Source organism: Glycine soja, chromosome 8, assembly GCF_004193775.1.
Source record: "Glycine soja cultivar W05 chromosome 8, ASM419377v2, whole genome shotgun sequence".
NCBI classification, from domain to species: Eukaryota; Viridiplantae; Streptophyta; class Magnoliopsida; order Fabales; family Fabaceae; genus Glycine; species Glycine soja.
Window position 1 is genome coordinate 41054893 of NC_041009.1, and position 13775 is coordinate 41068667.

Here is a 13775-nt window from a genome sequence, read left to right on the forward strand (position 1 = left end):
AACATGACCTAAATTGATTCCACTCTAAAACACACTTTTGGAACACTACCACTGAAAATCCAAACATACCCTTAATTGTTGGTAACCCTCTACTCTTAACCTACACATTAATTGAATTCTTTGAATGTGATATGCACAAACCTGTAACTTGAATATCTAATTAAATTATCGTAATTTAATTAACTTCTCTACATGTAGTCTATCCTTTTAGAACCTTCTTCAAAAAGGTCTAAGAGATAAAATTGCATAAGTAATATAGTATTTTCTTCCCTAACATGTTCAAGGTGGCATTGCCCTTTGTAACCATCAAGGAGGTGTTTTGTATAAGGAAAACTTTTAGTTTCTTGGAAATCTTAAGTTGGAAATGTTTCTTTCTCATGTTTGGTTTGTTTTCTTTGAAAATAACATTTATAGAAAAATATTTTCCAAGATTTTTTTTGCTACATTTTCCACGAAAAATTTCTCATGGGGATGTGAGAATCTAACTTTTCCAAGGTAAAAAACATGTTTTTACGATAAAAATATCAACTTACTCTTTTTAAGCCATTCAATGAGATAAATAATTAAAGATTGTAATAAAAAATATTATATTACTCTTTTATTCCCAAAAAACTTATATGAGAATATTTATGATCAATCAAACAAATTTTTTTCTTAGGAATCATAATTCCTAAAATTTATAATTGTCAAGAATTATGATTTGTAGGAATGAAAAAACTTTCCTTATACCAAATTAATGTTCCTTAAATGAACAACTATAAGGGATAAAGTAGAAAAAAAATGACTAGAAAATATGGCCTAAGTATGTTAGTCAATTTAAGAAGAATGATTAGTTAGTAATTGAAAGAAAACTTGAGTTTAATTGAAATAAAATTAGGAGAAACATTAAGCTATGTTATGGTCACAATCCTATCTCTTTATCTATGAACTTCCATTCATTTTTCTTACTCGCAGTTTATCTTTACTTTTACAATTAATCGTTGAAATAACTTTCAATTGTGATTCCTTAGCTTATACTTAACCGTAGTTATTTGGAAATCAATATTAATCCCTAGGGTATGATATTCACACTTTTAGATCCATTATTACTAATGCTTATAATACAATTATCCTTGAGCGCATTTTTTATGCATCAAAGTGTCACTTGAACTTTCATTCAACACAGGTGTTTAGCAAGTGTCACGTAGTATTGAGAACTAAAAATAAATTTCAATTTTTTTAGGGATAAAAATTAAAGCTTTTTTACAAAGAAATAATAAAAACTTATCATTATAGAGAGTGAAAACATATTTAAGTCTTAATTAATTATATGTAACTAATTGTTTTTTCTTTGTAACGTCACTATTTTAATAGCAACCTCGCATCAGATGGATGGAAGAACATAAATTGCAATGACAACCAACATGATGCTAAAGATATGTCGAACAGTAAATTTTTAAAAAATACAACAAAATTATCATCATAACATTAAAATCTATAAAAAGAAAAGTAAAATAAATGTAGAATTACATAGTTAAAAATGAACATAAATATATACTAATGGCAAAAACATCCAAAAGTGAATAAGATCATAACAATCTTCTTCACTAATGTACCCCATACCAACAAATCAAAAAATTTCCTTTGTAATATATACAGTCTCTTGGTTGCCTCCCTTGAAAAATCTTTATATAACTCAGCATGCGATGATGAGTCAAAACCAATGGGTGGGCATGAAAAATGAAGTGCATGGCTATTCTTTTTCTGGAGTCGTGATAGACACATTTGTAAGTTGACAAGTTTTTCCCTTTCCTCTTGATGCTATAGGTGTCTAAAATTTTGCTGATAGTGTTGGATACGACCATGAAACAAAGTTAACAATATATCAAGTAATGTAATGACATACAATCAAGTTGATTCATGACACAACAAAAGTACCTATTACATATTTGATTATTGACATATTACTAATAGGTACTGGAAGTGGTGCATCAACATTAAAAAACATCAATCACAACCTTTAGGGTTAACGGGCACTAGTTGACAATGTAATGTATCTGATTCAATGTTATATATCATCCTCTTAGCAACAAATAACTCGTGAATTGTGATTCATACTAAAGAATGAATGAACAAACTATCAATTACCTATTTAATCAAGTAGAGATATGCAATAAGTTATAGTGCGTGAGTACTTCATATTTAAGCAATTTAGTAGTTATAAGGTTTAATAATTACCTCTGGTATATGAGTAGCTGTAGGTGTGCAACTATTTATACCACTTAGGCCACCCAGACCTTCTTCCTGTGGCTCCTTATTCATTTGCATTTGCACTTCCATTTCCAACTTGTTCGTTCCCTTTTTGAGGTCAACCAAGCCCTTCTGGATTTGTTGCACATGCCCATTTGTAATAGATAGTGGCATTTGTTGGAGTGAGACATTAATCTTCTGTGTCACTTCAAATCCCAATCCCCTGTCACGGCCTAAGTGTTTAGGGACATTCAAGGTTCTACCAAGGATATCATTGTGGTCATGATCAGCAACTTCCTCTTGCGAGACAGATTGTGACAATGTCTCCTGCAATACACAAAAATAAATATTCTTAGAGAGGTTGATATGAGATTCTTTTAGGTACAAAATGCATAGCAGAAAGATAATCATACTAAATCAAGTGATAAAGCATCCAAATGCTACAAGAATAATTATTTGGGCCAACCTTTTTAAAAAAAAACCATTTTAACTATTGTGGAAGATAAAAAGTCATAGAAGTAAGAATTAAGTTTGCAACACAGAGACTCCAGATCTATAAGTCAAGTAGCTTTAATTGCTAGTTAAGTGCAAGGCAAAATGTCAATCAGGAGAATGCTTATATAAAGGAGAAACAAAGTATGTCCTTTCCAAATCCACACAATGTATGTTTCTTTCCAAATCCATTTGAAATTAGAAATAAAGACAGATATAATTAAGACAACTATATGTGATCCCCCATCAGTAAACTAGAAATTTTGACAACACTGAATATTATTTTAAGGTATTTCAGTCGGAGTGGAAGTTATACTTTCCCCTTTGAACAATGGGCATTTAACTGGTTCGTTGCTTGTGAAAAACTCCACTAAAAGTGAATAAAAAATAATCCTCTTAAGAGGAATAAATTCAATATCCACTTTAAATTGAAATAGACTGCCATAAGCTGAAAAGGGGGTTAAGCCATACCTCCAATGAAGGTAAATCAAGCCCTCCCTCATTAGAAACATTACCAGGTCTTGATGGAGGAGTAGCAGTAAGTCCTTGCAGAAAAAAGAAAAGTGTATCTCAGAGACTCAGTTTGATAGAACACCAACTGATAAAAGTAATAAAATATAATATTGAACATTGAAATCACACACAATATAACAATACGAGAAGTGCTAGCAACACACACTATAAGGTTTTTTTTTTAAAACTACAAAATCGTGAGAGTCATTTAATAAGATGTGGGACCCATAATTTTTTATAATTTTAAATAAATTTCAACCAATAAGAGAGGGTGTGTTAAAAAGAGTGTGTTGCTAGCGTTTCTCTAGCACTACACTTGTTGTCCCGGAGATAAAAGTCTCCTACAGAGAGTATTCTGTCACAAACAACAAATAACCTCACACTCCTAATTACATAACCTACAATCAGTTACATACTCCTAATACATAACTACATACATAACTACCAGCAGTTATTTTCTACACATAATTGTCATAAGACTCATAATTGTATAGTTATCAGTTATATACTACTAATTACTATAGTGGGATGACCACTATACTGAAGATTTTTAACATATGTAAAAATAATTTTTAGTGCACATATAAATGCTCAAACATAAAAAATAAAATAAAAATCCAAAATTAAAGACATTCGTATGTTCATAAGTCATAGACGTCTAAACACACAAGTACAGGAGTCAAAGAATAAAATAAGTTTAACCCTAGAGGCTTAAAATAAACTCGGAATGCACAAACAAAAAAATTTGAAAGGGTGAGCAACACTGCAACAGAACAGAAGTAGACCAAAGATAAGACACCCTTATGAGAAGAAAAGGACTTGTGTGAAAACTGAATTGAGGGTTTTGTCAATTTTCCATTAGAGCACATATTAAGCAATAAAAATTAGCATTTATTACTCAAATTACTCAAAGAAGAAAGCATTGCCTTTTAGATTTCAGAGATATTAAATGCTTGTGTTTTTCTTTCAGTAGATTCTACTACTGAGTTCTTAACATGTTCCCATAGGGTACATCTTAATGAAACCCTAATGATAATAACTCTAGATGATGTAAGTATGTAACAACAAAGTATTAAGATAAATGGTATAATAAAAATCTAGTGTCATCATTGTTTAATCAAGTTGCTAACCTGATGCATTACCCACATTCGTTCTTCTATTACTTTGCTCCATACCAGAGGACATTGAGACATTAGCATTCACCAACCGATCAATTGAATGATCTTGCTTTTTGGCTCTTGATATTTCATCAAGATTGGTTGCAATTAAATGCATTTGACCATGCTGTGTACTACTTCCAAAGGTTTCAGTCTCAGTTTTATGTGCAGAGCAGTCTGAATCAAGAGAATTATCCTCTTCAACCTTATTATCCCCAATTGTTTGCCGTTGTTTGCAGGAATTTGATTCTTCTAATAGAACACTCTCATTTCCATTTGTATTGTTGTTGAAATTCTTAGGATTCATTATGGTAAATCCAACATGATGGCCACCATGACCCTTGGCAATTGCAGTACCATTACATTGATCAAGTGATTTGTGATGGTACTTTGCATATGTTTCAGACCAAACTTTATTAAAATCAGCACGGCTCCTTGCCCACTCATCCTGTTTCTGCTTCAAGCGGGTTAATATGACTGGCAAAGCTAAAGGTGCATTCTTCTTTAGCGCATCCACTACATCAAGCCCATGATCACCATATATTTGTTCGATGCATCTAAGATTTAGAGCTAAAAGAACAAGGCAAAAAAGGTCATATCAGAACATGGAAAAATTCAAGAAATTACCTTGTACTACAAAATAAATTTCTTTCATCAATTGGAAAGCAGAATACCTGTTAAGTGCTCCTCAATACGAATTGGACAGTATCCTTTAATTATATTAGCATTAATCTTTTCTAAGAAATCTTCAACTTGCTTAGTTGTCGCATTTACAGACTCTAACAGCATATCAAGTTCATACCTGCCAGCATAAGTTGAAATAATATCAGCAATGTGCAAGTGAAAGATAAATATAGATCAACAAACCAGTAAAGTATAAATATGACCACAACCAATAAAATATAGATCAACAAAATAAGTATTTTAAAGGATAAATAGATATCAGTGGTAATCTCTAACCTGTCATCTTCACATCTAAACATGCTATCCTCATATTGGTTTTTGTACCTGTGCTTAAATGAATAGTCCTCACTGCCAGAAGTAACAGAAACCCAGTTATCATTCAATACCTCTGCATCAAGTTCTGTTCTGTCGCTAGCTGGCAGTATTGGGTACTGTGTGAGCAAAAATATAAGCACAATCAGAAAAAGAATCTTAGCAATTTCATATATAAAATAAAACAAAGAGACAAGTAAGCAAACATACTTGTTTTGGTAGAAGACGGTAACTAGGAGTGCATTGTTCACAGTTAGAAAGGTCCAGCTCATTTATAGGCTTCATTGCATACTTATCCTTGCTGGCATACAGAGACATCTTAGGAACTGAAACATCCTTGTTAGCAGTTGCATTGGACTTGACCCTTTCTAGGCATTTGCGATCCCTTTTTTCCATCTTGTCATCCCTATCCTGATCCCTGTCCTCTACTTTCATTGGTTTAGGTCCATGTCCTTCATGCCAAAAGATCTCTGATGAATAAACAACAGTCAGATTTTTTGGTCCACAACATGAAGCTGAAAATACTTCATTATAAAGAATAAAAAAAGCTAGACATTGTACAAGTGAAAAAATTTAAATTTTAGTTTGATGTGGAATGTTACCATTTTTCTCACATTGATCCAAGAATTCATCAAATCCCTCTATAAGATCTGCATATTTTCCCAGTATATTGCCCACCTAGAAGAATAAACCACTAGATGTTAGCAATTAAACAAAGTATACTACAAGAGAACAAATTTCTCCGAGTAAAAGGCTTAAAAGACAGAATCACATCAAGCTGATACCAAATTGAGTGAACCTCAACTATCTTCAACAAAAGATAAGTCACTTCATGATATTTAACATTTCTTACACAAAATTCAATCTTTTCAGATTTTCAACATGGTAGATGGTTGGAACTTGAATGTATTTGGAAAGCTATTCGTAAAACAGATCAATCAGTTTGTTGGTTTGCTTGTTTATTAGAACATTCAGCTAATTCAAAGCTTGGCACATTATAAAGTTGAAGTAGTTTGTGACATTGAAACTTAATCTTCTTTGATGGAGTTGCACAGATTATACTGTAAACACACATGTAACATAGATGTACAAGAGCAGAAAGTAAAAGGCAAAGTCCTTCTCTTTGTCCAGTAAATAGTCAAAATTAAAACTATGTAAAAAGCTAATGGTCATTTAAGAAATATCATAACCCATTGTTTAATCTTAATCATACTGCAAGATATAACCATGATGATTGGTTCCTCTCACTGTATTGATACTTCAAGCCTTTCTAGAAGAGAGAGAGAGAGAGAGAAACTTTTTACAGGATTAGTTTCTATTTGCCTATAACTAATTTTTTATTTCCATATTGAGCTATCAAAATTTTATTAAAGGTCAATGTTCAATGCCAGCTAAATTATATTCATCGGTATTGATTTCAACAAAACCAGAAAAGAAGATAATAAAATTTAAATGTATAAACCATACCAATGATTGCAATTCTTGTCTGGTAATTATTTCCATGCTGTAGATATATAGGTACTTCAAAAATTCCTGGAAAACCTCAGGATTTTGTAATTTCTCCTTGACTTTTTCAAGGTAACCAAACACTGGACTACACATACCTGAGATGAACAAGTTTTAAAAAATAAAGTGTAAAAGGAAAGAAGGGGTTAAAATTACTACTGAACAAATAATATAGAACACTAGCAAACATTTGACAAAGGATTCTTCTTCTCACAAGTAAAGCATGGGAAAGATTTTGCAGTTTATATAGCCTAACAACCTACATATTAACACAGCATTTCTTAATTTTAGATAATCCAATCAACAAATATATTGTATTTTTTCATACCTTTTACCATTATTTGTGGCATAAAAAGGAATACAATTTTTTCATTCGATATACTTTTCATGTGTTATTGATTTTCTTTTTTATGAGATTGAAGTACATACTTCCACTGCTGAAATGCACATTTATGTTCATAAAATTTGTTTGAGAAGGTAAAAACATTTCTAAATTTAAAGACTAAAAGTATTGATATACTCACTTTTCAAAGAACTTATATCCTCACAAGCATATGAGATAGGGTGCATGCTTTCAGCACCAGAGTCTTCAGCCCTGCAACCAGATTTCCGTTTGTGAGATAAATGCTCCCTACTACCATCATGATCATAATCCCCATCATCCCTTTCCTGTTCTCTTCTGTCTCTCCCTTTTCTACAGTCATTTTCCTTTGCACCACGCCTCCTCTGATCCTTATCAGCCATCATCAAACAACTGTCAAGTTCTGGATCAGGATGGTCAGCACTGAGGTCATGATCCCCATGTGAAGCTATGTTCCTTTCTCTCTGACATGAAGATAAGTTAAATGTCAGCATAGCGACTAAGTATAAAATCACAGGGACAAAGGATTACAGAGAGATAAACCTTTTCAACATGCATTTGCCTAATTGTTGGCATGGCAGAGCTCCTATCATGAAGGAGAGAATTTTGAACAGAAGCGTACTGAGTAGAGGTAGTTCCTGGTATATCAGGAAGAAAATGATTAAACTCCTCAAGAAGATCTGCATGGCCCTGGAAAAGTGCAGAAACCTGGATAAGTCCAATATATGATTAAAATGAGTTTACAAAGAATGACAATGCCTTCTAGAAGGGGAAAAGGAAAAAGAAAGAGGAAAATAACAAATTTGTGTAACTGTAACTTGATAATGTAGGCATAGACACTAGACATCACAGACCTCCTGGTAAATCTCAGTGATAGACTTGGTTTCCTTTCTGCACATACATATGTTTTGAAATGACTTATAAACACGGTCATTGTCATGAAAACGAGCCTGCATGACAAGAACCCAATCAATCAGATTCAAAAGTTAAACACGGTCATTGACATAAATAAAATATATCAATTATAAAATTAACAATGTATTTACCTTAATCTTGCCCACAAAATTTATGGCTTCTTCTTTCAATTCAATGAGCTTCTTTTGGGGAGGTTGCTCATCCTCCAATGGAAGTATAATTTTATATCCCTTTGGCAAGAAGGTGTTAAACCCCAAAATTAGATCTTTGTGCCCTTTAAACAGCTCCTCCACTCTTTCCATGACACCTATTGTATCAATTCTATAAATGAACAAAAGAGAAACACATCATCAGCTAACCAAATCCAGATCCTCACTCCAAAGAAAATATAACAGACAAAGCAAAAGAAAAATCTTGGAGTTGGGAGAATGTAGTACAACATGTTCAAACCTTTGAGCCTTGAAATCCTTCATGATTACCATAAAGTAATCATACTTTTCCCTCTTATCTTGAAACGCGTCCTCTACTGCCTTGAGAAACGCCAAGGCATCTTTGGTGGTTGGTATCTGACCATCACCAGTCGTCATCTGTGATTGCCCGGAGCTTCATTACATAAAATTAAAAAAAAATCAAATTATTCATACCATTGGAGAAGTTGATAACAGAGTATTTAGCAAATTATCACACCATTCAAACCCAAGTCAGCAGAAGAATGTCGAATGTATCAGAAGTGTAGAGGATCTATGATGGGAAGATTGAATCATAATTGCACTCCGACTTTATAAAAAATTGCATATCACTAGATGCTGCTTTGGTTTTATAATATTTTTCTTTCTTTATCACGTTAAAGCCTACAGAAAATGTTATTCATAATTGAACTGAATATAGAAAACTCCAGAGATTTTAACTCACAAGTTTCAATAACACCAAAGTCTAACCAATAGTAACTATTATGGTGCACAAAATTAACTTGCTGAATAATGCAGATAACTCGAGAAGGGAAGGGGAGAGGTTGCGGATTCAATGCCCTCTGCTAACAAAACTAACATTCTAACAACTAACATTTACAAATAAAAAAATGCAGATAACTCGAGTATTACAGAATAATCTCCCAACAAAGAATATCTCACCAAATGAAACCTAAAGAAATACAAATTCCTTCACCGGATACCAAACTTGCAGAACAGATAAAAAAATATGAAACAACCCTAAAAACAAGAAATTGAATACATAAAAAAGAAGAAAAAAAAAAACAAAAACAAAAACAAAAAAACTTACGGTTCTTCCTCTCTAGAAGACCCTTTGGGCCGTTTGGGTTGTGAACTCGTGTAAGAATCATCCCTGGACCTCTTCATTCCTAACAATAACAATAAAAAGTAAAATCAATGAACGAAAACAATAAAAACGCGTCCTTTTCAAATTCATCATCTTCTTTCAAACGAAAAAATAACAAGCAAATGAGATAAAAGGTATGAACGACATCTCCAGCCCCAACCCTAACAAAGAGAATCAAGAAAGCGAAATTTGCATTACTTCAATGTAAAGCAACGAGACGATGATTTGCGGCAACGAAGGGAGGGTTCGAAGTTCAAAACTTCAATTACAGCTTATAACAGAGTGAGAGTGTACGTTAATAGTTCGCAAAGTGATGGGTGTATTTATATAGGTTCCGAAATAGATTTTTACCATAAATATTATCTTTTTTCTTTCTATGATTTAGATCATAAATCTTTATCTATCTTTTAGTTCCTTATCCATAGAACTAAAGATAATAATTTAATACTTAAAAATACTAATTAATAATATTCTTAATTTTATTACCTAAATTTTAGGTCTTTTTATTTTACTATTTAAAACTTTTTTTTGTTTGATTTTAATATTCATCGTCAATCAAAATACCTTAAAGTTATAGCATAATAAAAATGGTGAAATTTAAATAATGATAAAAAAATTAACTAAATATATGAAAACATATTTAACCCTTATTATTATTTTGAAAGTTTACGTTTATCTTTTTTTTTTTACATATAAACCTATTTTCTGAGTCATTCATTTTTATTTGGATATTTTTCTCTTGTAAAGTAGTGAACCTCATTCTCCTTTAATGATTTAATCTTAACTAACATTTGATAAAATATAATATATTCTCTACAACATATAATTTTCTTAAAAATAAATTTTATTTATTTTTTACAACTTAGGTAAATTATTAAAATATAATTTTAATTAAATTATACAAAATTATGTTTCATGTACAATTACTTTATCTTAAAATTATAAACAAATTACATAATATTTTTAAAATTATAAATTTTATTCAAATATTCTTCGTTAAAGGTTAAATTAATTAGGAGGTCCCATATTTTTACCAATTTTGCAATTAGTTTCCTCATTGTTTTTCTTTTTAAATGATTCTTAAAATTGTATTTATTATTTTTTTGAATTGGTCATCATGCCTAATTTTCGTTTGAAAAATTAATAGAACATAATTGAATTAATTATCAGAGTTCACTACGGAATTTTAACATTTTGCAAAGTCAAATAAGCGTGAGAGACTAGTGAAAGAACTATAAAAATTAAAGTGATTGAATTGGATAATTTTTTTTCTGCAAAATTATTCAATACAATCCATAAACCATCTTAAATATGTTGAAGTTATGACAAACTGATCGACTTCAAAATAGACCAATGAAAAAAAAATCCTCTAATGTGTAAGATCATTTATCCCTCATATTTATTTTTATTTGAATACTTTCTTCTCAGAAATGATGACTTCTAACGAGCATATGTTTATATACTCTTATGCTTTTAAATTTTAACTAGTATTTTAACATGTGCATTGCACATAATAAATATTTATTTTACAAACTTTTATAATTTATAATAAATAAAAAATTTTAAATATATAAATTATACTAGAATTAAAATTTGTAATAAATAAATGTTTTTCAGATATCAATTATATTTTAGATTAATGATAAAAAACTTATGTTGTGATATAATGTTATTTTAATTATTGATAATTTATTTTTAAAAATATTTAAATTAAAATTAAAAACTATAAAGATAAATTGAAAGAGCTACTTGTGCTCCCATATAATGTTATTTTAAGAATGATAGATTGACTAACAATGTTTGATATAACTGATAGTCATTTGTGTCTTTTAATCAAGTGGTTCAAGATTTGAATCCTAATTGGCCTTAAGTATGAAATAAATTGTAAGGAAGAGCTATTTCTTACCAATACCAAGGTTAACAAAAAAAATTCAAAGTGATAGAAAGTTAAATTAAACCATTAAGGCATGTTTAGGTAAGCTTATTCATAAGCCCTTTTAGGATAATACAATAAGAAGGAGAAAAAAATGATAAACAAGCTTTTGCATAAACTTAAATTAATTTTTGCACATGTTAACTTGTAGAAGCTCTATCATCTTTTGGAGAATATATATGAGAAAGTTTTAACAAATTAGCTTATATTTAACATAAGTTAATATTAAAACTATAAGACAATATATCATATGCATGTTAGGTGCCTATTAGAATTTTGAAAATAAAATATATAAATTGAAATTTAAAAGCATAATAGGATATACAAATGAGAGAAGTTCATCACTTCATGAGAGAAGAAAAGTATTCAAATGAGAGTGAATGTGCATGATGAGGAGTGGGCTTGAGGAAGCATATAACAATGTTTTTAAAATTGGACCCACAATGATTGAATTCGTGACGACACTAGTTCAAAGTTCAATAGTCTAATCATAGTTAAATTATGGTTGAACTGATTTTATATTTTTTAATATTATATAATATATTAAGTAATAAAATAATATAAAATTATAAATATTAGGATCTAAAATTTCGTAAGTTAATATAAATGATTAAATTATATGTTTTATAAGATAAAAATTAAAAATTAATAGCAGTTAGCAAAATAATTGATACTTAAGTGAATATTTAAATATGTTATTTTATTTATCTTAAAAATATTTTAGATTAAATTTAAAAAAGAAAATAAAAAAAATTGAAAGAGACCAGTTCAAACAAGTTCTTTGCACCGATTTAACACTGATTTTGGGCCTGTTGATCAATTCTTTATTTGTTCTGAAATATCCCAATTTTTTGGAGTGTGCAGATCAGTCCCCAAACCAGTTCCTAGTTAGACCAGTTGAACTAGCCAGTTTGATATGATTTTCAAAACAATGGTGGATAGTCTATAATAAGTTAGTGCAATAAAAGAAAATATATAATTAACACATTTTTTAGGTAATTTTTTTTAACACTTATATAGGGGATATATAGTTCCACTCTCATACGAACACTTAATTATGTAAGAATATGAGAACTATTAACAACTTAAGATCCATGAGATCAATATTAAATATAATAGACCATTGAAATTAAAAATACTAAAAAATTCAGATTCGTATCTCATATAATCATCGAATATTTAAAAGTTTTAAAAAACAAAAAGTCAAATATGTAAAAGATTTCAATTATCACTTAAATATTGTAGTTATCATGTCATTCCTTCAATTATACTACTAAGATTTTTCTTTCTCAATTGTATTAATAAGATTCATATGACTATGTACAATGGCTCACATTATGTTCAAGAAGATTACAAACATTTTTATTTTTTTAGAATATTACAATAATTAATTAATATTTTTACTAATTAATAATTAATATTACATTTTTTGTACAACATTATTACATTAAGTATCCAGCCTATTTGAAATACAAAATATAGAAATTTTCTTTTGCATTTATGTTTTAAATAAATAAAATTTAATTAATAGATGAATTTAACTTTTATGAATTTATGGTTTAAGGTTATGGTAAAAAATGGTTGAAAAACTAACTTGAAGCGAAAAAGACTAATAGATCAAAAACTAGCTTATTAAGTTATAAGTGTTTAGTAAAACTAGTTGTTGAAGTAGCTGAAAAATATAAAATGACAAAAAAAACAATAAAATCATGATTTGTTTAAAACGGGTATTCAAGAAATTTGATAAATATATTAAGAATAAAAAAAATAAAAAATAAAAAAAATTAGAAAATAGAAATTAGCATTTTAAAAAAAGGTTACTTCAAGCAACCTTTCAAAATGATAGGTTATTAAAAAAATTAGTTTATTGAACAATCAAATAAGTTTTTCAATAATGGAAGAAACTAGAAGTTAGCTGAAATATCTTGTCGGATATAGTCTAAATATTTTGTACGCTAATATTTAATTACATGTTATTATATATAGTAAATTTGTTGACTTTTATAATAATTATGTCTTTATCTTTAATACTAACAAAAATAAAGAAGTCTCGAAAGGAATCCTTATATGGTGTTATTATTATTATTATTGAAAAGTCATATGAACCAAACATAAAATTATATGCGGTTTGCTTTGGTTCAGTTTGAATTTATTATCAAGTCTAAATAAATCAAACAAAATCAATCTTTTGCCGTTTAATTTGGATTTGTGTTTGCTGTTTTTATTAAAATATTATTCTATTGAAATTTACATACTTTCTTTTCATCTTTAAAATCAAATTATATTAATTTTTTTTTACTAATAACAATATACAAAACTTGTTAATATGCTAATTCAA

The 13775-nt window shown here is 29.4% G+C and overlaps 1 protein-coding gene across 2 annotated transcripts; it reads right to left on the reverse strand.

Annotated features, from left to right (window-relative positions):
- Window positions 1-1431: 1431 nt before the first annotated feature.
- Window positions 1432-9793, reverse strand: LOC114423217 (paired amphipathic helix protein Sin3-like 3). 2 transcript variants are annotated; one of them, XM_028389889.1, is made up of 16 exons: window positions 9703-9793; window positions 9448-9526; window positions 8620-8772; window positions 8301-8490; window positions 8109-8204; window positions 7798-7944; window positions 7418-7718; window positions 6855-6991; window positions 5990-6065; window positions 5598-5857; window positions 5352-5506; window positions 5066-5193; window positions 4365-4961; window positions 3193-3266; window positions 2218-2556; window positions 1432-1821 (listed from the first exon to the last, which is right to left on the reverse strand). In XM_028389889.1, exons 2-16 carry the CDS (start codon window positions 9522-9524, stop codon window positions 1801-1803), a joined length of 2751 nt encoding a protein of 916 aa, XP_028245690.1. In that variant the 5' UTR covers window positions 9525-9526; window positions 9703-9793; the 3' UTR covers window positions 1432-1800. The 2 variants fall into 2 exon arrangements, with proteins under 2 accessions (XP_028245690.1, XP_028245689.1); XM_028389888.1 differs by having other exon boundaries at window positions 7798-7962.
- Between the last annotated feature and the right edge of the window lie 3982 nt (window positions 9794-13775).

Coding starts and splice junctions, on each gene's coding strand:
- LOC114423217 (XM_028389888.1), bottom strand. CDS start 9,524: ATGAAGAGGTCCAGGGATGATTCTTACACGAGTTCACAACCCAAACGG. Junction 8,491..8,619: donor AAGGATTTCAAGGCTCAAAG/GTTTGAACATGT, acceptor GTTCATTTATAG/AATTGATACAATAGGTGTCA. Junction 2,557..3,192: donor TTGATTTACCTTCATTGGAG/GTATGGCTTAAC, acceptor TGTGTATTGCAG/GAGACATTGTCACAATCTGT.